Here is a 25,764-nt window from a genome sequence, read left to right as displayed (position 1 = left end):
TGCCCCGATATTTCGGGCCATCTATCATCGTCACTTTCATCGCCGGCGCGGGCGAGCCGACTGTGATCAAAATTTACGCGTTTCGCCCCCGTTCATGGTCACTCCTTCGTTAAAGTCATGGTTTTCTGTATCATCCGTTAGATTGCATACGATTCCATACGCCTCGCTTTTTTAATCGAGCCGGGGGAAAAAAAATAAAACAGGGAGCGGGAGGGAAAATGTTAGAGAGAGAGAGAGAGAGAGAGAGAGAGAGAGAGAGAGAGAGAGAGAGAGTAAAAACGCTCACGTTACTTTTCGCTATGATCTGTATTTGTCAAATGTACCGGTGAGTGAATGTACACGTATAACTTCGTTTACCGTGTCGAGGGCTCACTTGTATAACACAATTACGTAATCAGAATGAATAAACAATGTATACGGCTATCGTATGTACATGAGAGTCTTTATATGAACAATGACGGCGCCTAGTGTTTTATACAAAACGGGCTGCGTATTAAATATGCTTGTCGCGAGGTGAAAATTAAAGTTACGGTCCCTACCTACGTTTTTTTTTTTATTTTTATCTTTATATTGTTTATGGTGAGTCAATAATTTATTTGGTTCGCTTAGAGTAGCGCTCTAGTGGAGTTTCGAAAAACGAAAAGGGAACGGCGATTTGTGAAAAAATGACGAACCTGCGTTTGTACAATTGTAACAAATACATTCCCCGCGATCGGAAAACGGTGGATCGTTTATTCGGAATATTGCTTGACGACGCTCCGCGACACGGAATATCGATTGAAATTGATTTCGAAGCTCGCTTCATTTTTTCACAAAACGAACGGCGCAATATTTTTTACAAGTGCATCTCTCTTTCCGCAATGGTGGCCAAATGATCGATTCGCGTTCGGGAGGAGTGCCACATTTGCGACTGTTAAAAAATTCGTTGCTTTAATTGGCGCCTGCTTTTAGATTCAGCGGAGAATTTAAGAGTACGCGGCGATTGAATTCACGGATTTTTATACAGCTGCAGATGCGGTATTTCTACCGAACAATGCCGTTGCTTATCAACTATTTTCCACGTTCGGCTGGAGGGCTGCCTTTTACAAGCGAGAGATATAGACATCTATTTCCTGCGTTTAATTAAAACTAACGGATTGTACCTAGTTTCACTTTTTTTTTTTTTTTTTTTCAGAAGTCGTACATTCGATATAGTAGTCGTGACTGTGTATGTATAAATGCGGTTTTTCTTATTCATTCGTGTTCGATTAATCTACTTTTCATATGATATATATGTACACAATTCCATTGTTAATTATTGCTCACGTGCACCCACAATCTCGGGGCCCCGTTTCAAACCGAACGACCTCGCTGTCCTGCTAGCCGTCGCACAGAAATTGAACGTTTGCGGACTGTAATTTGCGAAAATATCTTCGGATCGAGATTGTCAAGTAAAATTAAACGCCCCGATCAAGCACGCGTTCTCTACCGATGACCGAACGTTGAAAACGAAAGGAACGCGACCTCGGTGATCTACGCGGACTTGATTTCGAACATTTTAACGACGTACTAAGAAGATTGCACTTGCACTCCGCGCTTTCCACTCGCGAAAACCACGCCGTTGAGCTTTCACAAATTTCGGACGTATTTACAACACTCCTCGCGTACATCTGCGAACCACAGCTCGCGTATATCACTTGCAGATCACTTCTCATTCTCTGCGATTTTAGAGCGGCTCGTAGCGAAAGGGCGACACAGTTTGCAAAGCTCTGAATAAGGGAAGTTCGGCGATCGTCGTTCTAATTTAAAATTAACACAACCATTGCACTCGTTGTCGTCGTTGTATGTTCCCGCGACATCCTGCGATGTCTGGAATGTAAACTGGCAGCATCCTGTCTAGCGAGGAGTATTAAAATTAATATCGTTCTTATAGCTGTATTTTAGAACGGTCGACGATTTCGCTGGTAAATCGGATCTCCCGGATATGCTTGTATTTCCTTCGTTACACCTCGCCAGAATTCTTTATAAACCGGTGCCTCAATTCAACGCAACTAGAATCTCGTAGGAAATAATTTCAACGTAATTCGAATAAACAATCTCGGTCGGGCGGTATAGATCTGCACTCACGTGCCGACAGGAACATTTTCGAGCCGGGCTTTTGATTTTTACAAGATTCTCATTTACACGCGGAATTGAATCACGTATATTAGAGGCGTATTTACAAATCTCGTGGATTCTCACGCACGGCGTCAGCTTCAATACAAGGCATTGAGCAGGCACTGCTCGTCGCCCCAATCCAGCTGGCAGGAATTCTCGGTCTCGTGGACTCAGCTGAGCTGGTAGTATTCGGGCACGAAATCGTTCGCTAGGTTGCTCAAAAAGTTGAAATCGGACGAGCTGTTGCTGTTGTCGGCGGACGGCGGCGGCGCCGCGGCGGTGTGCACTGGCTCGCCGTAGAAATTTCCGTAGCTGCCGTAGGACTCGCCGTTCCCGTCGGCCTGCCCGCCGCTTCCTGGTGGCGTGATAACTGCCGCGGTCGCAGCCGCGATCGCCGTTGCGGTCGTCGTCATACCGGGCGCCGGAAACGGGTCGGGCGACGACACGTAGCTGTTCGGGATGCTAGATGCTTCACCACCCTGGTGAACGTGGTGCAGTTGGCCGCTGGTTTGTTCGAAGTATGGTCCTGGATGACACTTTGCCGGATGACTATTTCCCGGTCGGTACTCGCCAGAACTCGGGTGCATCGGTGGCTGATGAGTGACGTAACTCTCGGCAGTGTGCTGCTGCGGGTGCTGCTGCTGCTGTTGAATGTCGTTGAAATAGTGCTGCCCGGTCTGCGCGGGGGCGGATCCATGTGCAGTCAGATTTTCGCCGGCTCCGTGATAACCACCGCCGGCGGAATAACCGTAATTCCCAGGCGCCATGTAGCCGTCGGCGTTCTGCTCGCTTTGCGTCGCCGTGTATCCTTGATTCGTATTGTACGCACTGGTACCTTGCATACCTCGGTGATAGGCGTGATAAGGCGGCCCGGCTTGGGGATATCCGTTGTATTCGCCGGTACTGCCATATTGCAAATGTTGTTGATGAAATTGCATATTTGCGCCGTACATCGATCTCGACGTCGCGCCGGTTCTCACGTGGTGGGCGACTCGCGAGCCCACGGTTTGATTCTGCCTGACGTACAAAGGGTTCACTTCGCTCGGATAGGAAATTCTCGGCTGTTGATACGTATCTCTGGCGCAATAATTGCTCGACTGGGCCTGCTGCGACGCCGTGGGTATACTCTGCCTATTGGCAGGTACGCCGTTTCGGTAATCGATGGCCGGTGTAGGCTGGTACACGTTCTGCTGCTGGAAGTGCGCTTGCTGGCTGTTCGAGATGTTCCGACTACCGTGCGGCGACATCGTTCCTGGGTTTGCGGAGGCGTGTAGCATCGGGCCCGGTAACGAGGAAGTTGTCGAAGACGGCGAGCTTCGCGGTCTCTGCATATAGGCCGTGTGAGTCGCCTGCTGGATACCGAGCGGGCTGCCCTGCTGAAGCTGGACGGAAACGGGAGTGCCCGGTGTCGAGGACGGAGTGAGACTTCTCGTGGAGCTTTGACCTGGTAGAACCGGCGTGCTTACCGTCGAGTCCGGCATGGCTAGCAATACGCCGTTGCTGTTCACCGAGCACATGTCTTTCGCGCTAGCCGACGGCGATTTCTTGCTTACCGAGATCTGCTGCTGCTTCGCCGCGTTCGGACTTTTATGGCCGCCCTCGACCTTCACCCTCACTTCACCCGATAATTTTTTCGTCACGCTCGGCGACGTCACTTCGCTGCCGTCTTGCGACCTTGAATCGTCGTCCACTATCATCTTCTCGAATGAGCTGGACACGCTGTTAGTGCTGCCGACGCTGCTGGCACCGTTGCTGTTTGTGCTAAAACCAGGATTGCTGTTGTTGTTGTTATTCGTTGCCCCAGGTGTATTATTGTTGTTACTGTTCCTCCGCCCGGAAGAGCCCAAGTCAGTGACGTCGCCGGTGAGAGTGCTTCCAACGTCGCCGACGCCCGAAATATCACAGTTATGACAGCTTTTCTTCTCGTCGTCGCCCGATAACATTTTGTCGCTCTTGGTCTTTTCCATGCCGTCCGAAGTAGAACCGTCCTTCTCGTCGCCGTCCTCTTTGCTGAGAGTTTGCCGCTTGTGCTTCATCCGCCGATTTTGAAACCAAACCTTTACCTGGAGGTAAGAGATAACATTTATGCGGTTATTCAGATTCTATTATTTTAAATATAAAATAATATAAAGCAAAATATAAAATAAAATAATTATAAAAAATATAAAGCAATATAAAAATAGTATAGATTAAAAAAAAAAAGTGTCGGAAGCATTAGAAGTAAAAAAAAGCGTAATAAATGATTTAGTACCTGTCTCTCTGTAAGATCTAACGAGGCCGCGATCTCTATCCTTCGCGGTCGGCAAAGATACTTGTTGAAATGAAACTCTTTCTCCAGCTCGAGAAGTTGGGTGTTCGTATAAGCCGTTCGTAATCTTCTCGGCAGGCCGTTCTCTGCAAAACAAGAATTCACTCTTCTTCAATGTTTTCGATGTAACAGGTTGAAGCAACATAAAATTTTTTTTTTTTCTTTTTCTTTAATAATGAGATTCATTTATATACACTAATTTCTCCTCGTACGTCGGATAAGAGAAAACGTGCATGCTAAAAATATTTCTATCGAGAAACACGTTGTGGTAGCAATTCGTTTTCTATTTTGGTTCTTGCGGAGTGTTAAATTCTTCGGCGTCCGCTTCGTCTTTGCTACAACACTGCTCTCTTTTTGCCCGTTATAGGAAGTAAACGGTATCCTAATTAATGATCATTTAAGCAACCTAGACTATAGAGAGGACAGAGATAAGGAGAGGGGGAGAGGGGGGGCGCGATACGACACCCTTAACAATGCATAAGCGAAGATTCTCGCGCGGCGAAAAGGACCATTCCCGGTGTTGTTCCGGCGAGTTGCCGGGCGCCTTGGAAACTTTTGGGCAAGTTTCTCAGCGCTATTCCGCGTCGATGCGAAACACCTCCTAATTGTTATCGGATAAGAAACTTGTTCCGCGATAACAAGAGGAATGCCACGCGGGATCGAGAGGACGCGAGATTTCGTCTAGAAAGTAGCGGCCAAGTATCTCACGGCGCCTCGCCGAAGCGCGTGGCGTAAGAGTAATTTCCACCCAACTGCGGTAAACAATTATTAATAGCCGCCTATCGTAATTACAGAATTCGCCGTGGTGTAATATTTCAATCAAACTTGATGGCTCGCCCGCGAGCTCGCGTTGTTTAACAAGACGTGTCTCGGCAAATTCTCCGGCGCATTTTGCCGCAAGCGTTTAGAAAAACTTTCTACGGCACATCGCTTTACTTCGGATTTTCTGTCATTTATATCACGGAAGCGTAAAAGATACGCCAATATTTTGTTTCACCGACCACCTAGTCGATTTTTTTTCTCACTAAGAAACAGGGGTGTTACATTTTTTTTTTTTACGTATCGCCGTATCACGAAAGAAAAAAAAACCGATACGGCGTGACGCAGTTTGAAGCGAAAAGGGACAACGAGGGAGGGGGTGGTTCGCTTCGTAGGGCCGAGATGCTAAACTACCCCATAGCGTGCGAGCGGATATAGGGTGGCCGAGGGGTGGTTCGACAGTAGGATGAGTCGTCAGGGGTTAAAGAGGAAAGAGAAAAAGAATAATCGAACGAGACGGGAGAAAAAAGACACGGGAGAAGACGAAAGGTAAAAAGAGGAAGGTATAGCCGTCGGGAAGGGTCGGAGAGGATACGTGATAGAGGCGGCCAGAAAGGGAGAGGAAGAATGGAAAAGAGAAGGTGGCCGGGGAGGGAGAGAGAGAGAGAGAGAGAGAGAGAGAGAGAGAGAGAGAGAGAGAAGGGTGTAGACTGAAGATGTAGTAAGCTTTGAACCTAGCAAATCCTGCACGTGGAGTTTCCATAGGGCGAGGGCGAGATGAAAGTATCGCATGATTGACGTGGGCCTCATCAGCATTTCGGTCTTGCGATTGGTTGGACGAAACTGTCGATCAAACTCCACTCCACGCCCTGTATCTGTTCAATCGTTCCAGGAGTTTAATTCAATCCGGCGATGAATTCGGAGCAATATTTGGGTGGCAAATAACTGTCCGGTATAATAAATTAAAACGTTTACCAAATAAAAATATTGATAAAAAAATCAATACACGAATATATACGTATAAAACAAAAAAGATAACTTTTTTTTTCTTGAAAGATGTTATTTTTATATTCTTAAAAAAAAGGTTTCTTTATAAAAATTAAAATATTTTGGTGACAATAATTAAACATTGTTAGCATTTGCGTGGAATAACGGCATCGTGTCACACCACTCTTCGCTAAACCAAATCAGTGACAGGCTTTACTTGCTTTGTAACGGTAACGACTTTTTTCCGGACGAAAATGACGGCATTGCTAGCAAGCTTCTTGTTCTTGCGAGACGATGTAGAGGATGACGAACTGTCAAGGCGCAGTCAAAATGAAGACTTGACAGGGTCGTGTGTGAGGTGAGAACGATAGAGTACGAAAATAGAGTCTGTATTTTCGTATATCACGCCGCTAGCTTCGTCTATGGGTCCATCCGGTTGAGACGGCCACCATAAATATTTCACAAAAGAATCGTTGAGATTTCTGATGTGTAATTTTTCAAAGTATATTTAAAAGTTAATATTTCTAATTGATTAACAGTTTATTTTATATTGCCTTCAAAAACACAGAGTTTCACAAAATTAAATATAAAATGTTAAAAAGAATTTACGATTAATTATTACAAAATAATTGCAGTTAATAATAAACAATTATTAAATCTTTTTTCTTTTCTTTTTTCACTGCAATTTAGTTATGATTTTATTGAAAAATATAATGGACACTTTCTATTTTAATAAAATAAAAATGATGAAACAGTCGAAAGAAAAAACGTAAGACAGGATACTTGAATAATTAAATTAAATGCCTGCTAATGTAGTAATTCGTCAATCGTCAATGTGGCAGATGGTGATATCCATGACGAAGCTGACAGCCGTCGCTTCACGCGTTCTCACACGAGGACGTCGGTAGAAGTTTACACTCTAAAATGTAACCCTTTGACGAAACGTAGCTTCGCGAATTATGCTACGTCTTTCTGTCCCTTTTTTTAAAACACATGTTAATTCCAGTACATGAAAAGAGATTTTGCGATCGTTACAGTTATTACAAACAGTGCGATGAAACGTAAAGTAAAATATTGAATTTTTGCACGACGTTTTAAACTTTTATTGCGTAAAATAGGCGTGAAAGAGTTCCGGGCGGGCCATCGTCCAATTTTTCTGCTCGTTTACGTCTCCCTGTTTCTTCGCTTTCGTCATACCGGAATGTTTACGAGCAGCTGGCGAATCTCTCATGCCTCCTGCTCTCTTTCCCATTATTTCGTTGCAGTTGCGATTAATTTGTGGACGTTCTCATTGACTGACAGTGAGCGGCGAAGAAACGTGTCCTGGCGAAAACGCGATCGTCAAAGGCGGGTGGAAAAAAAGTAGATCCCCGATCGAGAAGTAGTTTACACATACCATCGAGTCGTCCGGATTTCCCTCCTGCGCCCGTCCTTCGACGTGCTCTCGTTTCCTTCGGACTGGACCAGGTCGTTTATAGACAGGTGGGAAGGGTCACATGACGGGCGTCTCTGTAATTTGTCTTTTGTTTCCCCCCTTCCCCCTTCTTTGCCCCTTGCGCCCGAAGGAAGAAAACTTGCGAGGAAGAACAAAGGGCGGAAAGAACCACTATTTCGAACGGCAAGGAGAAGAGAACGATTACCCCTCTTCATTTCGTTCGCAACTTCTTCCTCTCTTCTTCGACTCTCCTCTTTTCTCTCTCCCTCGCCCGTTCTACCTTTTCTCCCCCTCGTTCCTTTAGCGTCGAGAGAAGCCCGCGACGGCGGCGTCGGCGGCGTAAACGTATGAAAAATGAGTGACGAGAATTTGAAACAAACGAGAAGACAGCCGGCTCCATGTCCGCGCTTTGACGTGTCCGAAACAGGTAGACGGCGGGCGGCGTGGAAGGTTACCGTGATCGATAACTTTTTGATCGTTTCGGATACCCCTCGGGCATCTTGGCCGCGCCGAACGCTGCGAAATCTAAATTCCGGGGAATCGGCACCGCTTTAAAATGCCGTCGAACTATAACATCTTATTAAATATGAATTCATTCTAGAGCGCGGCGCAGCTCCGCGGCGGTAAGACATTTTCGTTCGTAACAATGGAAAAATTATTCATCGCGTAAGAATAAAGTAGGTATTTAATGCGCCATTGGGTAATTTGTGGCGAGCGAGGGGAGAGACCGGCTAGGTGGAATCGGCATAAACTGCGGCTCATTACAGATTTACACCCAAGACGTGGGACGCGGGCGAAGGGGGGCAGCGGACAAAACTGAACGCGCGCGAGAACAGAACGAAGGGAGTCCAAGTGGAATGGCTGGCGGGGAAGGGCTTTCTCGACCGCTCTGGTTTTCATGGGCTTGTCCGGGGGGGTTGCGGGCCTCCGCGCTGGATACGAGCTATAATCAATTAACAGCGAGCAAAACAAGAACTGCGGCCGACCGCCGACCACGGCCGCACAAAATATTTCGCACAACAAAATTGTGATTTCCCTTAATTGATGTACTTTCGGGATATTATTATAATTTTAATTGATATAAGCCGCGCGTATTTAGAATGATTATGAAAGTAAAGCGACACGAGATATTACCCGCGCGATTGCTGTCCTTGCGTCACGTTTTAGCCTTCGAGACCTTGGAGAACAATGCAACCATATTTATTAATGAAGATTTCGTTCGGCGTGATTCATGATTGTACGTCCACGTCTTGCCGACTTGGTTCTTTATCTGGCATAATAGCACTTCAGATATTAGCATAACTTTTTATATATAGTTATCTTGTTGTAATGACGGAAAAAAAAGAGAGAAGTCGTCGAGCTAGCTGGCATGTAGAGCAGACAAAAAGAAGGGGGTGTGGAAGGGGGGTTGTGAGAGGAAGCACGAAAAAGGATAGAAATACAAGAACGGAAGGACGGCGATGGTAGGAAAAAGATATAAAAGCGGCACGGGAAGATTTGCGTGTTCGAAAAAAGTTGTTGGCAACATCGCGAGGCCGTCGTCGTTCAGCTGCGGGTTTCAGCTGTGCTGAAGGCACGGCAACGTCGGTGCTTCGCATCAACCACTGCGGCCATGTTGAACGTGTACAGGTTCGCCAGCCTGTGATTATGGTGGGCGCGACGGCGAGCGGCCCTTCGTGCAAGAAAATTGGACTCAGGGATCTCTCCCGCGGTGAAAAGAAAGGCAAGACGTGCATATGCGTGGTTCAGACTGGCTGGGTACGTTGGAAGGCGTTGCCGATGCAACCTGCAATCATCGGGGTGGCGCGACGCGAAGTTACACTCGACTTCGTCGTGCACGACCGTCGAGCCGCGCGGTCCTCGCCTCTCACGTAGATCCACGACGAAAGATTACAACCGTACAAAGGTGTACTTAAAGATGTACATCTAGCCCGCTCAAAAATTGATGCCCGCGAAAGTTGCGGTAGCATGAGTCGTAATTGGAGGGATACGATCTTTGATTAATGGCATCTCTGGTCCCGCCGCGTGATAGCGCTATCTTTGTTTCGTAATGAAGACCTTGTGACTTCGCGACAACCAATTAAACTCAGCCAGTTTTCGGAAGTCGACGTTGATCATATATTTCAGCGTGTATTTCGCGTTATTTTTTTTTTTTTTTTTTTAAAGATAATTTTGCAAAATGTTTCTTTTGAAGGGAATTGTATGATTGCGAGCTGTATGGAGACATTTTGTTTTTAACAAATCGCTGCTTGGCATGCTCGCGTATGACGTATGCCAAATAATCACGCGATCGGGTACACACAAGTGAAGCTACCTAGCTCAAGGAAAAAATTGGCGTTTTGCACGGCGGCCTGCAATTGGTCGGGATTAATTCCGCGATTATCGCATACTCGCTCTTGGAGTAGACTGGCGACCAGTGTTTTACCGTTTTGTATGACTTTTACGTGTATAATTTATCGGTACTACGTTCTTATGTAATTTAACGGGTTGCATAACGAAGGAAGTCGACTTCTAACTCATATAGCTTCATTGTTTCTTTTTTCCCTGGCTGAATATCAATGTTCAGTCCGTGCTTTGCAGCACGTTACGATAATTATACATTTTTAATGTCCTGAAGAAAAATTACAATGTCTAAAAATATCTAGCATAGAATATTTACGGTGTAGAGTTCTCAGGCAAAAAATAATTTATCGCGCGTCAAGTGCAATTTTTGCAGAACAACATTTTACTCGTAAAGAAAATAAAATAATAAAAAAATAAAAAATGATAAAAATACATGTAACGATCTGCAATATCGAAAAGAAGCAACCGAAAAGCAGTGGTGATACTTGAGGCACCCGGGCGCCCGTGAAACGGGAGTGGTCTCCAGGGGGGATGAAAAGCCATCTTTCCATTAGACGCGAGATTGATTTTGCGAGCGCGCCGTTTCGTAACGAGATGTCGGCGCGGCCCGATGTTCGAACACTAATGTGATTAAAATAATCCGGTGACGATCAAAATACATAACGGTTCCTCGATTTTCCCGGATCAATTTCCTCCGGTTTCGCCGCGCCGGCATATTGAACGTGGAGGCGAATTAAAGGTACGCGGCGAACGTAAAATCCTGGGCTAAGCCCGGACTCGAGGATATTAAAATCCCGGATGAGACGCGTATCAGTTTGCGTATTCGAGCAGCGTGTACGCAAAGAAACGGCTGTGAAATCAATATTAGAAATAATTCTACGTTTTTTGCGCCGTTCTCATAAATATTTAAGGTGTACCTATCGCGAGCGCGCGTCCCCGCGGGGGAACAAATTCGAAACTAATTTCACGACAATTTGCGCCGCGGAACGTAGAATCCTTCAACAATTTTTTGAATTATGGTTCGAGTTGAGAGATTCTCATTACATCCTCCATTCGCGTTACGACCGCCTTTTTCCGAGGCTCTTCCGAGCTTCTTGTCCCGGAGCGAGCTTCTTGTCTACTGCCGTCGTCTCTGGTCCCTCCTCCGTCGCCGCTGCCCTCCCCCTCTTTAGGGACCGAGAAGTCGCAGCCGGATAAAAAGTTTATTTTAATCTTTACAAATTTTAAATCCTTCGCGGCTTACCCCAACGTCCACGTAAACCGTCGCGAGAAAATAAGAGCCACCCTCCGGTACTTTCATCTTCCGCGGCCTCGCCCTCCCCCGGCCTCGCAAATCTCGCATCTTCTTGATATTCTGACCGGATACTTCGAAAAAATTCTCTCGTTACGTGACAACAGCGATTCCATGCGAAAGTTACACTATGCCCTACTTCGTTTTGTTCAACGTTTTACTTTTATTGTTCCGCGCTGTAGTTATCTCGAATGTAATATTTTTTTTTCCCCTCCGTTATCTCTTGAAACGTCATACACGTCATTATCGAAAAATACTTGTTACATATTTAAGGCGGCTCGCAGATGGCTTCGATGGAATCGTAAGCGTACCCGAGCATTTAATTATAGGTACCTAAGGACAAAGTTTTATACGGAGAAACATGAAACATAAATTTTCTACGTCCGGTCAATATGTACCTTTATTAGATCGATATCACTATTATCATGTAGAAAAAAAAAGAGAGGAAAATAATATTCTTTTTTTTATACCGTGTTGAGAGACATAATAGTAATTTAATCTAATAATCTAATTTTCAGTTTCAATCATTAAATAATTATTTTACTTGAGAAAATATAATTCTTTTTATATATTGATAAATGAATTATCTTTATGTATTCAAATTAAATTTTGTATCTAACTATTTAATTATACTTTAATATAATTGTACTGTAATTCACACTATAATATAAATATTACACGATATTACATTAACGATGGTACTTCCGCGCCCGGTCGCGCCCGAGAGAGCGAAGAATCGTACGCGATGTTTCGACGGATCAATATCGCAGTAATTAGGCGTCTGTCAGCTGGCTCGACTCACGTTTGAAAAGAGAAGTATGGTCGATAGCCACGAGTAATTTGAGCGCGTCGTTTTCTTTTCCACGTATATGTTTGCGAATACATTTGACCGCCGCCTATTATCCTAATCAACGACATAATTGGTTTCTTAAATTACAAAAAAAGAAAAATAATAATTAAAAAAAATAAAAACAAAGCGAATATTCCTTCTCAAGTAGTATTAACGATAAATTTTAGAGATACGATGGTAATTTATAATTATAATCGCAAGCTCGTCTCACGAGTAAACGTATATACATCTAATATAAGACGTTGAACGTTATATATTGCAGGCGGTAAAAATGTGGTAAACAAAAAAATTGTATAGCGCTCGCCGGGCGCGTACTTTTTGCGCGCAAAAATAAATCGGCGTGACGTAACTCGTCAAAAATCAGTTCCCTGTCACATATATCGAAGCGAAACGAAGTCGAGAACGTGGTTCATTAATCGCCGTACTGTGAATTATTGCGCCTGACACAGCGAGCGAACGGAAATCTTGCCGATTATACGAATTAGTCGAGAAAACGTCTACCGAAGGAGAAGTTCGGCTCTAAGCGTGCACCAGGCCAATAGGAAGTGACGTTTATACGCGGCCGGCAATAAATTAACTAATATCACGAGTTACCTTTAATTAGTCTCGACCCAGCGGCACCGCGAGGTTTCCTTTTCTGATGTGTGCTTCTTTTTTCCTCCCCCTCTCCCTCCACATTTTATCACAAGACGAGCGGGTTATTAATTACTACGAATTTCTTAAGAACGCTCCGCTATAGCGCGCGCGCCGGGCATTTCAGGTAATTACAAAATCACGTGATTGACTTACAGCGGAACGCCAAAAGAACCGTTTCGAAAGCAGTTTTAATTATCAATTTCCGCTGAACGCGGCGATTAATTAAATCGGCGAGAGAGCCGGTAACAATGATGTTACGCGAACGCTTGACTGCCGGCGATCCGATTTCTTTATCCGATCGGAGCTTCTTTTCGTCTGCCGGGTTTCTTGAAGAATACGCGCGCCCGCGGTATTTTACAGCCGCGGAAAAATTCTTTGAGACTGCGAAGCGATCGAACCGGTTATCGGTTCTGCACGTGGATCTCGGGGCCTCACGTAGCATTCGTTAGATTATTTATTGGACGTATTATTCCAAGTGTCTCTCGTTGCGCGCTCCTAAAGTCGCATCAGAAAGTAGTAAGCGCCACTTGTTCGCCAAAATTACGGCGCTGATCGTAAGTCCTAAAACGTGCCCGGCATCTTAAAGAGAAAGAGAAAGCGTTTCGTCTCGAAGATGTAAAGGGTGCGAGAAAAGAAGCGAGGGCGAGGAAAGGGTGGGAAAAAAGGGATTCCGTGGTTGCAGTTAAATAAAACTGACAAAAATCGGCCCCGGAGGGCACGAAGGGTCGCTCCCGGGGCGAGGGGTGACAGGAGGTAGAGGGACGGATGCGCGGAGAGTACTCAGACGGGCGCCATGTGTATAATAATGTTAAAGAATGTTAAATGTGGGAGGGTCTCTCGGAGATCCGTGCCGCATACATTAGTTGTTAACAATGCTATAAAGGACACTCGCCCAGTGTCTCACCCTTCACCTCGGGGGAGCAGAGACACGCGGGTTTTCTCTAGCGCGGCTGAATTTACGAGCACCTCTTTCCGTCCGATTCTTATGCAACTCCGTGAAACAGTGGATGAACAGTAACATGTAGCATTTATACTGCAATCGATGCTCCACACGGAACTACAAAAGGTGGTTTTACATTTTTTTTATTATTATTTTTTTTTATATTAAATTTAGCTCGCGGTTATATCTAATTCTGCGAATTGAACTACACTAAAATTATATAAAACTATTAATTAATAATTTTAATTTTGTTCAAAATGGTGTTTAAATATTAAGATTAAAAATTATTTTTTTTTTAATTTAATTTTTAATTTAATTCCGTGCTTTTAAGACTGTAATACGTTCGGGCATAATACATACATTTCTTTTGTTATAAATTAACTCCTAGGAGATTTTGATCTTTGGCGATAATGCCATGCTAATGTGGTCTGAGCTCTAGGCCCGCCAACCCCGCGCGCAATAATTTACCACCCGTGTCGACTCGTACACGCGGTCAACCCTCGTGATAATTGTTTAAACCGACCACTGGCCACCCCTTTAGTCCGGCTCGAACACCATCCTGAGACCCATTCGCTCCTTCGTGTACTTCGTAGGCACTCTAAAGGCACTTCATTATGATCGAATCACGTCTCCTCCGTCGCTACAAATTGCGAAGTTGCAACCGTTAGACAAAAGAACTCCTTTCCATGCCGTATTATTATTGCGACATTAACATCCCCGGCGAAAATAATCTATGAATACTCGCGGCGATAAGATTCTGCGCGCAAAATGCCAGACAATATTGCGCGATGTAATTTAAAGGTTTGTAAGAAGGGCGTTCTGTTGGATCTGCGTTTAGAAAACTTTATCGAGAGAAAACTTCGGCCGGAGGAGGGCAGAAATGTCGCGAACGGAAAGTTATCTCCTCAGGATTGATCAGTAGAATTTCAAGCTTCGTCCCGGCTTCCTTTATTCAGTCCCGAAACGAACGAAGTTTTATATAAATGCACCGAGACGAAATTCCTTCTGCTTTGATGCGGCGAACGTTGAAACAAAAACGGAATTTTGTATTTTGTACGAGACTCAGCTCTTGGAGGCAACGCGAACGTTCGAAATGAAGGCGAAACGAAGAGATATGTAATGAAGCTCTAAAATAAGTATAGCAAGTCGAGCAAAAGCGCCGCAATGGAAAGAGTTTGGACGGTCTCCAAGAGATATAGCGACGAGGAGAACGCAACGACAAGCGGTGGTAGGAGGGGGATAAAGAGCCCCGAATACTCGGGCGAGTAAAACGAATCCGGGAGAGGAAGTCTGGAGGAGCGAGAGTGCGATAGCGAGCAAATAATAGGGAAATGATTTGCTCCTTGTTAGATAAAGGCCCTCGGCGAGGGGACTCGCGAAAAGAAATATTGCTCCCAATGAAAGGAAGTGGGCGACGGGCTACACGCCGGCGGGAAGCCGCGGGGGTACGAGGGTAGATCCATTCACTTGTAACTGCTCCTTCGCCGCTCGTGTCGGGTCATCCATACGCGAATTCTGCTCGATTAAGAGTTAAATAGTACGAGCGCGCTTTGTCACGGCACCGACCACGCATTTCCGGCTCGTGAGTCCCTTGAGACATCCCTCATTTCTATTGCTTTTCAAACTATTACAACACAATTATGGGGGTATAAGTTCGATTTATTACGTGAATTTTCTAAGCGTAATTTTTTTAAACGTTATAAGTTGATTGTTTTTTTTTTTATTTATTATTCCTATTTATAAAAAAACGGTGTAACGCCTAAATTAGCTGATAATGGAGTCTATTGTTGCCATTTATTAAATTATATATATTTTTTTTGTTACAGATCGACGCAGAGGATGACTCGACACGTCCCATCTGAGAGGAAGAGCAGGCCCAGGAAAAGGGCATCATATATCGGCGGAGCAACTTTTAAGTAAGTATAAATTAAAAAAAAAAAATGTTTTTTTATTAATCTCATTAATTAACTGACATGTTTATTTTAATATTTTCTTTTTTATGTTACAGTCACCAGAATTCGACAACTCCGCTGAAGCTCATGCAGATTGGTGAGTCGAATAATTTTTTTTAAATAATAAATTTATTGATTTTAATAAGTATACACACGCTTAATAATTTTTAAATTTAAATAATATAATTGTCTTAAACGGCACGATATAATCAATAATCGGACCGCAGTTCAGCGTTGTATTTTCAAATCGAGGCAGCTTGGGAACAAGGTGTTATCCGCGCGGCGTAAAAAGATTAGGATAGAGGCGCGATTCTGGGAATGAGTCGACGCGTTCGGCGAACGGAGAGGGTGAAGGCTGGCAGCTCGCCGCTACGCTCGGGGGATGGTGGACGCCGGTGAAGGACGTGGGAGGATGTGTTGGTAGGGTATGCATGGCGGCGGAGAGTCCAGTAGCGATCATCAATCAGAAAGGCAGTCAGCCGTCCGTCAGTCGGCCGGCTGGTCAGCCACGTCCAGCGTGTACAGAGTTTCGCGCGGGAGGTTTCCTCCTCCACCTACGAATCCGCGAGTCATGCTTGGACTGTCATCCTGACAATCGATTGAACCTGAGCACTAACATCCAATTCCGGAATTGTTCCTCTTCCCATTATCTTGCCGTGCCTAAGGATTCTATTTCGGCCATTTCCCGCGACGTAGATACAGACGTAAGGAGCCGGGCCGGCCGGTGACGTCCGATCGCGCGCCTTTTTATTAACGGTAAAAAAAAAGAAAAATAGAATTGCAACGTACCGCGGCTCGGACAATTTGTCTTGAGCAGTTTAACGGGTTGTGACAATGGTATTAATTTAATAATACTGTACTACGAATGAAAAATAAACTTGTCGCGTTACGCGTTGATAAATATGTATAAACAACAGTAGATATGCAGAAAATGTAGAATAAAAAAAAAAATATATATATATATATATATACATATATATATTAGGGAGGGTAAAAAATTTTCTCCGCATAATAAAAATTTGTGATAACACTTGAACCGATAAGAAACAGCACGCAAACAGTTTTATGTATATCTGGATCGACTGAATTGTGTAAGAAAGTAGACATCACTGCATGCCTCCTTTCTCGAGAGGAAAGTAACCTTTCTCAAAAGTCTCGCGTAAGAAGGTTACCCGGGGGTCCCTTCTTCCTTCAGTAAGACTTTCGTAGTTGTTTAAAATGGCACAGGGGATCGCGAAAGTGCTACTAGAAGCGCTTTTGTATTGGTTGCCAATAAATTTATGAAATTTTTTATTTACGCTCTCTCTCTCTCTTTCTCTCTACGTCTTTCTCTTCGTCTATCTTTCTCTTCTCTGTCATTATCGACGGTTGACGAAGCGTGACTTTTTATTGGCGCCCTGACATTTTATAAACAGAGTAGCTCAGATTTTCCCGACGGATCCGAGCCGACGTCGTCGCTGAAAATCTTTCAGCGCGATATTGGTCTGGTCTGGCCAGCTAATTACTCCAGACAGGTCCCCTCTCCCCTGTTTCCTCTCGACGATTTCCCCTTCGCTCCCTTTCTGCCGTTCTCTCTTTCCGTTAAACCTACGGCGTCCACCCTAGCGTAACTGCGCGTTGTCTTCGCAAAAGAAAAGAAGGTAGGGTGAACTCTCCATTGCTCTCGAGGCTAATGTACCCTAAAGTACTTATAGTCTGGTTGTAAACGTCTACGTAAGATTGCCGCTAAGTTAATTTTAAATCCGTGTTAACGTCATATTTGTCCGCGAATCGCCGATATTTACGGGAGGAAAAAAAAAAGAGATTTAAATTAAATTGTGAACGTGCGCTTTGTGACGTCTAGTAATGATAAAAAGTCTAAGTTTAGCGTATTGTTTTTCTCTTTTTCTTTTTTTTTTCTTTTTTACTTTTTTTGAATGGTTGACTTAAATTAAAATCGCTAAATTGTAAATTGAGGTGTGCGATCCCGCGACGATTCAGGCGCAGTTTGCTCGCTTAAAGGATGCAATTCTCCACCGTTGAAACGAATCAAAAGGACGTGTCGTACCAGCTCGCTCACTGTGGTCCTACCGTCCCTCTTGTCTTGCAAAACGGTGCTTCCTTGTGTCAATGTCCTGATGTTACGTCTGGTGGCGACTCAAAGAAACGTCAGAATAGCTTTTGAAAGCGTACCCACTCGCCCAACGGAAAGAAAGAGAGAGAGAGCGGCACTTTGATCACCGAATGACTCGCGACTTTGCATTATGAAGCTAAACTGTCGGCGAAGAAGAAATGTAGGCTTTTGCTCCTGTAGAGTTGAAAACTTTTTATCGCTCTGTGAGGCCCATTACAGGCAACAGGTTTTGGTTGATCCGCTCCAGGAAGAAGAGGGGGGGCTAACAGGTAGGAAGGATATACACATAGAGACACAATTTTCAAATTGCTTTATACGCAGTCTAGCTCGAGAATGATTAAAATAATAACGCTCGAGTTACACCGGTATCACGTTCGACATCGCGCATTTATGAGACACCTAATGCCCTTTTTTTTCTAATTTTATAGCTTGATTAATCGTTTAGAAAGTTCACAGTGAAATCCGAGTGGACCGCGGCAAATCTTCGAGAAATATGACAGGTAGCATTGAAGACAGTATATTACGCGTTATGAAACGTTAAAATCATTGCGAACTTGTTGGTCTCCCTCCCCCCTCCGTCCCTCGTGATTTTTCCAGCAGGAGAACCCCGCGTTGGCGAAACTCTAATCGGACGTGAAGCGTGCCGAGTGATTGGTCGAAATAATCGCGGCTTTCTCTCTCGGCGATTACGTGATACTCAAACTACGATAAACGTTAATGGTAATCATCGCGGTAACTGGAAGTCAGGAGTTGCCGAGCCCAAGCCGCGGATTCGGCCCGCTCTTTTCCCGGTCGCTTTTCCACTGCTTTATCCTTAATCGCTCTTTCAGCCACCCGACATCCCCGTCTGGCGTGGCGCGATTCACCCTCGCGACTCGGCGCGGCCCCCAGGCGGATGGTTCCGACCGGGAAAAATAATGCATTAGAAATTCAGATGACCGGGCGAGGAGGTCGCGCCGCGATTTATCAAATAAAAGCGGTAGTACAGTCAAATACCCGTCCATGTCGTCAGTGGAAGCGACAGTTCATTTTTAATATAAAACGCGAGCGGACGGGGGAGGAGGAGATCTTCCGGGATGCAGCAAAAAGAATATGGCGAGTAGCCCCGCCGGGTCACCTATCTCCAGATCTATGGACTCGCGATGGGAAGCGTCTAATGGTTTGCGAAAGTCACGGCTGTAAATAATCCATCGCGCTGGAGGATTCTATTTATGTCGTCTAAAAGATATCGAAAACTGTCGAAGCGGGAAAACGTTCGTTGCGTTGTCGTACGAAGTCCTTTGAATTATATTAACGTTAAAAAAGAAAAGAAAAAAGAAAAAAAAAATTATGTAAATCTATAAATATTCCTCGAATTAGAGAAATTTAGTGAAAGCTGGCTTTACCTTTAATTAAGTTAATTTAAAAGATATAATTTTTCGCACTGCTGTGCACGCTGCGAATAATCAAGATAGTCGTTGACAATGTCGCCTATTTGTTTGACGCGAGTGATTTTTAAACGACGGTGTGACGTTTCGTTTCGCGATCGTTTATACTTAATCCTTGCAGCATATGTTATCGCCTTCTTTGCAAATTTTTACACCTCCTTTCTTTTTACGAGTGCGGAATAACAGATATACGGACCCTCAATGTCTTTTATTTCCCGCTGGAAAGGGGAAGATACGAAAAGCATGGCGAGAGATGACTATCTGACAATATCGTCGCCATTTCGAAGAGCTTCCACCTTCGAACGTTTGCATAAAATTATTACCGTCATAGGAAACCGCGGCTGTTTCACTTTCTTTATGGAACATTGCGGAGTAAATCGCCGATTGACTCGTGTTCTCTCCAATTTCATAATATATTACATTACCTTCTTGAAGAAGACAATTTTATCTTTAATCACAAATCAACATTGTACGATTTTTGTCGAATGTCCGCGGCGCAAAAATTCTTCCTAGCCCTAAAAAATCACGCGATTACGATTTACTAAGATTGAGAAGAGGCGATATAAAAAAAAAGACAGAAGGCGAGGGTGAATGAGAGCGGGATAGAGAGGAAGCAGCGGCGATACGGACCCCCACACTTTTATAGCGCTCCATTTGGCGTAACAACGAGCGTGGAAACTTCTTTTAGTGCCGGGCCACAGATTCCGGGGCGAAACACGCGTACGATTATGGGGCTTCAGATTATCAATTTGTTATACCGCGTTTATTATTTGAGCTTTGTGCGAACGGCTGAGCCACCCGTATCCCTAAAACTTCCCTCTTCCCCCGCGCTGCAGCTGCGAAGGCCGATACTTCGGCGGTTTCGGGGGATAATCCGGAATATTTTATGCGGCGTTATTCCTCCAGATGTTTTGCGCCAACGCGCGCGAGCTGGGAAAACTGCGCGTATGTATGAAAACGTATGAGAGCCGCGTTTCTTCCTTTCTACAATTCGTCTTGCCAAGCTGAACAGACTCCGCGTCAAATATTCGCGATCATCTCTCGCGTAACGGTTGCTAACGTTGCCTGCTGCTTGAGCGGCAACGACTTTAACACGCGTGAAAGAATACATCAAACCTATCGCGTACGTGTATCTGTTAATCAGTCGTCTGGTTTTAGAATTTAAGAGCGGTATATTTTAAAAAAATCGTAATTAGTAAAATTATTCGTTATAATTTAATATTGTCGTCATTAATTATTCGCTGTAATATTAATTATTTATTAACGGATACTTTTTGATGGATTGCTTCCGGTGCATCTTTGCCGTACATTGAATTCGCTTCTTTTCACGAATACGGTCGTTTCGCGATTCTTTTCTTATCCACGACCGCAGAGGCGGCCGCAAGGCGTCATAGTAGCTGGGATTTTCTAGGAGAGTTATCTCTAATTCAGCGAGGATTTACTCGCCAATGAATCTTTAAATTAGATGCCCCGTTCCTTTCGTACTGCGTTTCATCCCGGAGGGTAAAGCCCCACTCGCTCAATCACCTATATCATGGAATCGCCAGGCATAGTCAATTCCTTCCACCCTTCTTTCGTTATCGAATCTTTACGCCCTCCTCGATTTCATTCCGATATTTGTGTCTGTCTCGCCGTAGGCATTCGGAAAATCTCCCCGCTCGTACCCCCCCTCATTATTTTCGCCCCTTTTAATGCGGATTTAAAGCTGCCCCCGCGGTTTCATTTAATGACGTCACGAGGCCGAGCTATTAGCGACACCAAGTATCGCCGCTATATTAATTAACGGCGGAAACGCGGCCCGTTGTATCTCGGTAAGAAGCAGTTCGGCCACGAAAATGGCCGTCCCGCGGGACGGTGTAAGACGGAGGACGAAAGGGTGACACAGGGATGGGGGAGGGAGAGGGTGACGATAATCCAGCCTCTAGCCTAGTCCTATCCCGAGGGATGCAGGGATTAATTGACACATCGGCGTCTTGGAGGAGTCTGCTGGGCTGACGCCTCCGCTTTGGCACCCGCCGACGTGACTGATGAGACGCCCGGAACAAGGCGTCGGGAAAAACACTCGTAGATTCGTGGCTTTTTTGTAGAAAAGGTATCCGGCAAGAATTACCGGCGAGGCGCGGAACGTCGGTCGCGCCTCTTCTCTCCTGGCAAATAACTCAACTAATCAGACCACGTTCTCCTTCGCCGTGCCGTCCCCGAGCTAAAACACCTCGGCTGGAGGGGCACGTAGATGTAACAGATTGAAATTTAATACGCGCAGCATGGTGACACATACGAAAAGGCGGGATGTTACTTAAGGTTTCGTAGGACATCCTCGTGATGGAGGCATCGCCGTCTTGGATAGAAACTCATTAATGCGAGTTCGACAGTTAAAATCGTAATAACAGGGCTGACGAGTTCAATTTCTGTTGGCGATAATTCATAGAAATTTGGGGATGTTTAAAATGGAGAAGAAAAAGAAATTCGAAGGTAGATTTAATAAAAAAAAAAAAAAAAAATTAACAAAGCTACTTTAAATTATTCAATCAAATTAGATTTAAAAAAAATTATATTTAAAAATATTTAAAAAATTGCAGTTTAACAAATGTGTAGCTTTCGAGTATTTCGTAGTAAGAAGCGCAGTCATAAAGAGTCGCGTGATTATTATATATAGGCTCGCAAATCATAAAGAGATGACCGAGGCAGCGCGGTGATAAGGGATAACACGGTAGTTGAAAGCGAAGAGCCGACGTGTACGAGGCGTCGGTGGCGGCACCCCATGTGAGTTATGGCCGTCCCGACGCTCTCTCCCGCTAGTCCTGGGCTCAATTTACAGATGATTCCGCGTGTTACCGCCTGGCCAGCGGCTGGTTAACCTCCGTGCCAAACACTTAATCTTCCGACGTGTCCTGCGGACGGACCGGGGCACGTTTTGGAGCTGGCGCGACGCTAAATCGCCGTTGTGGACGACGCGAGATCGATGCGAGAAAGAGAGAAAACGGGGGTAGATAAATAGACCAAGACGCCTGTGGGGTCCCGGACGTTGTTGAACGGCGACCCTAGTGGCCCATAAAGTTAACCAGCCCTTCGGACGTATCGCTGTCCTTTATTGTACGAGCTTCAATAACGCGTAAGACATCACGCGAGCCAGCATAAAGTTAAGACATTTAAAGGTACATTTTCGGATTTTACGTATTTCACTGATTAATTTTTTAATTATTTGAATTATTTGATCGACTTGGATATCTCGCGAACTAAATCTGCTCCACTGAATCGGAGAAATATTTGCGGACGCGTTTTCCGGACAACTTATTGGCCATTGTAGGGCCATCGGTGGCTAATAAATTTGTACCGCGGTCCCTCCATAAATTTATTGGCCGGTTCTCGATAGCCCCGCAATAACCAACAAGTCGTGAGAAAATTAAGTGCCGCGAATGTCTTGTTGACTCAACGAAGTTAATTTTATACTGTATTAATTTTATATATTAAATAATTATATAATAATCACGGTAATTTTAACGCGCATTGCGCGAGATTCCCATGAAGCCCTCATGCAAATACGATAATAAATGATGGAGAATGAATTTTTTAACACAGAACAAAATAAATTACATAATAGATTGTAAATTGCGAGCGTGCGATAAATTTTGCGGAACACAGATCTGTCTTGTAGGAATTGTCGTTTTCGTAAAGTCCTTTTCATCTGGACGCCACATTTTGAGGGCGACGAGATGATACATCATAATTTGCTACCTAATGTTTGCAAATGTCTAGAAATCTGCGGCCGGCTGTATGTATTTCAGATGTGCGGCACAGGCAGTAGGAAAGGAACGGCTTGAAATTAGTATTGGCCGTCGGATAGCAGGCACCCCGTGGCGAGCCACAAAGTGGCGGCGAGAAGTCAATAGACTCCTAACATTGTAAATAGCATGCCGAATCCTAACGGCCGTTAATTGACATTCATGTTTGTCACAATGTTTCTCTGAAAATTATTATTTGACTGCATTCCACAAAAATCTTTGTAAAAATTGTTCGAGTCATGAAAAATACCCGCTTTATTTCTTTTGCAATATTTTTGCATTAATAATTTCTTTTTAACAGAATAAATATATTTATTTATAACTTAATTTTTTTTTACAAATAAAAAATGAACAAATACTTAATTTTGAAACTGCTAATTATTAGTAAATAATTGAGAAGAAATAGTAATTTTATCTTTAAATTTATTGCATTTAATGCATTATTTTGATAAAAATATCGAGATTTAAAAGCACGTTTCTTTTCTATTAATCTTTTTTTGAAACTTTGGTACCCCGATGACTGTTTTCTCTCGCGAATAATGGCGCAACGACTTACAAAAGCTACGCAATTTCAGTGACTTAGTGACTTACCTTGCTGATTACTTTTTCTAGTAGTCTTCTTCTCCTTCATCCAGGGATACTCGGGAACGTTGACACCCGAGGGGTCAGCGACACCGTGGGGATCCATCATAGTATGATACGCGGGATGATGGGCGCCTGGGCTGATCGAGCCACCGGTCCCCGGCGAGTGTTGCAGGCTGCTGTCCCCTAATTGCGGCAATGCCGTCATGAATTCGGCCATGGAAGGCTGGCTGTTGATGAAGCCGGTCTCGGCGGATCCGCACGTCGGGTCCATGGCTGGATGATGAGCTCCGTGCGGGGGCAGCCCGGCTGGGGCACTCGCCCCCGCGGCCACCGTGGCCAGCCAGAAGCTGCCCCCTCCGTCGTTCGCCAGGACGGGTGTCGTCGGCCTCGTCTTCACGGTCGATAGCTCCTTACCCGCCTGGACCAAATTCTGATGGCGATTGCTAAGCTGCAGATTGCTGGACAGCTGCAGTTGCCGCGGGTTTTCTTCGAGATGCACCAATGCTTGTTGCTTGCTACGCATGGAACGCGCAATTTATTTTTCGAGCGCGATTTTTCTTCTTAAACGATTAATGTAGCGCTCTCGTTGAGAAAATATAGCGTCGGACGTTGTAATTATTTCGTTGCAGTGTTCTCTGACGCGATTTCAAAACGTTTAGATTTAGAAAACACTTGTACACTCGATGAATGTCTCGCCGATAGTTTCGTCTATTTTTCAGCTCTCAAAAAAAGTGAAAATACGAGGTATTTATAATAAAACATTGCGGTGTCATTAATTATAGAGATTCGTTAACTTGAAATTCGTTTCTGAAAGGATTTAGAAAAGAATCGATTCGTTTGAGTAGCCTGCTATCCGCTGTCGCTTTTTCACATATTGTTATCAATCCGCGTTTGAGAAAATGCAGAATAGAATTCATTCTTTAGTTTACTAGCACAGAAGCTATTTTTTCGTTCATTGAACTTCTTCAAAAATTCTTTCTCGATGACATTTATTACCTGTTTAAATATGTATCGTGGAACCCGTCGGCAAGCGATTAATTAATTGCGATTGTTCGCCACGTAGTCACCACACACCGTGACATTCACTACATCATCATCGCCGTCATCGTGAACTGTGTACGTATTCATCTTCCTCTACGCACCAGCTGTAACTTGTCCCGAGGTGTTCGATCTGGTGCCAACGGGAAAGAGATCTTCGGAGCACGCTGCGAACATGACACTGTTTACTCGCCGCCGACGCAGACCGGGTCAGTCGATTCGATTCGTAGATTCCCGATGCGAGAACAAACCGGGCACAGATCACCACTGTCACACGTCAACGCCGCGACGGGGTTGATCGATAGTCCGACCGATCGACGGATGAGCGCCGTGCCGAATCGCGGGTACCGCGGCTGCTGCCGATCGGCCGAGACCCAGGCAAGCGGGCTAGGGTACGCCGAGCCAGTCACCGATCGCGGTTTACTTGCCAAGTGACGAAGAAGAGAGAGAGGATGCGGAGAGATAGGAGCCGAGGGCAGGTGGGGAGAAGCCGGGGGCCGAGAGGCCCCGTGGTGGAGGTACTCGTCAGGAAGGTGCGGCAAGGGGGGCGAAGGGCGTCCCGTAGAAAGAGACGACCGTCTCCGAGTGAACTCCGGTCGCCGGGGCCGAAATTTCCGCGATCTTTTTCGCCTCTCCCGGCGTTCCCGGTGTCCCTGTTGTTACTGCTGTCTCTTTCCCCGTTCCGGGAGGGGGTGGCTGGGAGTCCACCTCGGCACCGAGGTGGAAAGTCGGTCCTTTAATGTGGCGGCAGACCAGGTCACGTGACGGCGCACCGCCGGCACGGAGCAACCAATCCCGACGCGGTAACGCGCGCGGCGAGGCACGGCCCTCCGCCAACGTAGGCGGGCTGGCCTGTCGCGGCGACGACGGCCTTGGAGGGCTCGGAGGGCACACAGCCAGGAGGGTACCGACGACCAGATCCGTGCCGTGAGAGTGCAGGCGGGCGACTCTCGCGCGGACGGGCACGAGGACTGTTTGGGCGGCCACGGGTTACCCGGCGCAGCTGTGGGCGGTACGCGCGAGCGCGTCGTTCAGTATCCCGACGAGTGGAGGGGCACTTTCTCACGTGCTCGGCCACGCGGTCCTCCACCTTCACCGGACGAGCCGCCGCATCAAGGTACGACAGTCCTCCGCTTTTATTAACCCACGAATGATACCGCGAATTCATCGTCGAGTTTGTGA

General features: G+C 45.3%; 1 protein-coding gene across 1 annotated transcript; it reads right to left on the bottom strand.

The window, feature by feature from the left end:
• Nucleotides 1-1,310: 1,310 nt before the first annotated feature.
• On the bottom strand, nucleotides 1,311-25,400 carry LOC139103233 (homeotic protein proboscipedia-like). The gene is made up of 3 exons (XM_070657709.1): nucleotides 23,551-25,400; nucleotides 4,388-4,530; nucleotides 1,311-4,199 (listed from the first exon to the last, which is right to left on the bottom strand). The coding sequence occupies exons 1-3, from the start codon at nucleotides 24,065-24,067 to the stop codon at nucleotides 2,307-2,309; spliced, it is 2,553 nt and encodes an 850-aa protein (XP_070513810.1). The 5' UTR covers nucleotides 24,068-25,400; the 3' UTR covers nucleotides 1,311-2,306.
• Nucleotides 25,401-25,764: the final 364 nt, after the last annotated feature.

The sequence above is a fragment of the Cardiocondyla obscurior genome, linkage group LG06 (assembly GCF_019399895.1).
Source record: "Cardiocondyla obscurior isolate alpha-2009 linkage group LG06, Cobs3.1, whole genome shotgun sequence".
NCBI classification, from domain to species: Eukaryota; Metazoa; Arthropoda; class Insecta; order Hymenoptera; family Formicidae; genus Cardiocondyla; species Cardiocondyla obscurior.
This window is presented reverse-complemented; position numbering and strand designations above follow the sequence as displayed.

Excerpts from the sequence above, each read along its gene's own strand:
- LOC139103233 (XM_070657709.1), bottom strand. The coding sequence starts at position 24,067 with ATGCGTAGCAAGCAACAAGCATTGGTGCATCTCGAAGAAAACCCGCGG. Across the intron at positions 4,531-23,550 it reads TAGAAAAAGTAATCAGCAAG|AGAACGGCCTGCCGAGAAGA; the intron begins GTAAGTCACTAA and ends CTTGTTTTGCAG. Across the intron at positions 4,200-4,387 it reads TAGATCTTACAGAGAGACAG|GTAAAGGTTTGGTTTCAAAA; the intron begins GTACTAAATCAT and ends TCTTACCTCCAG.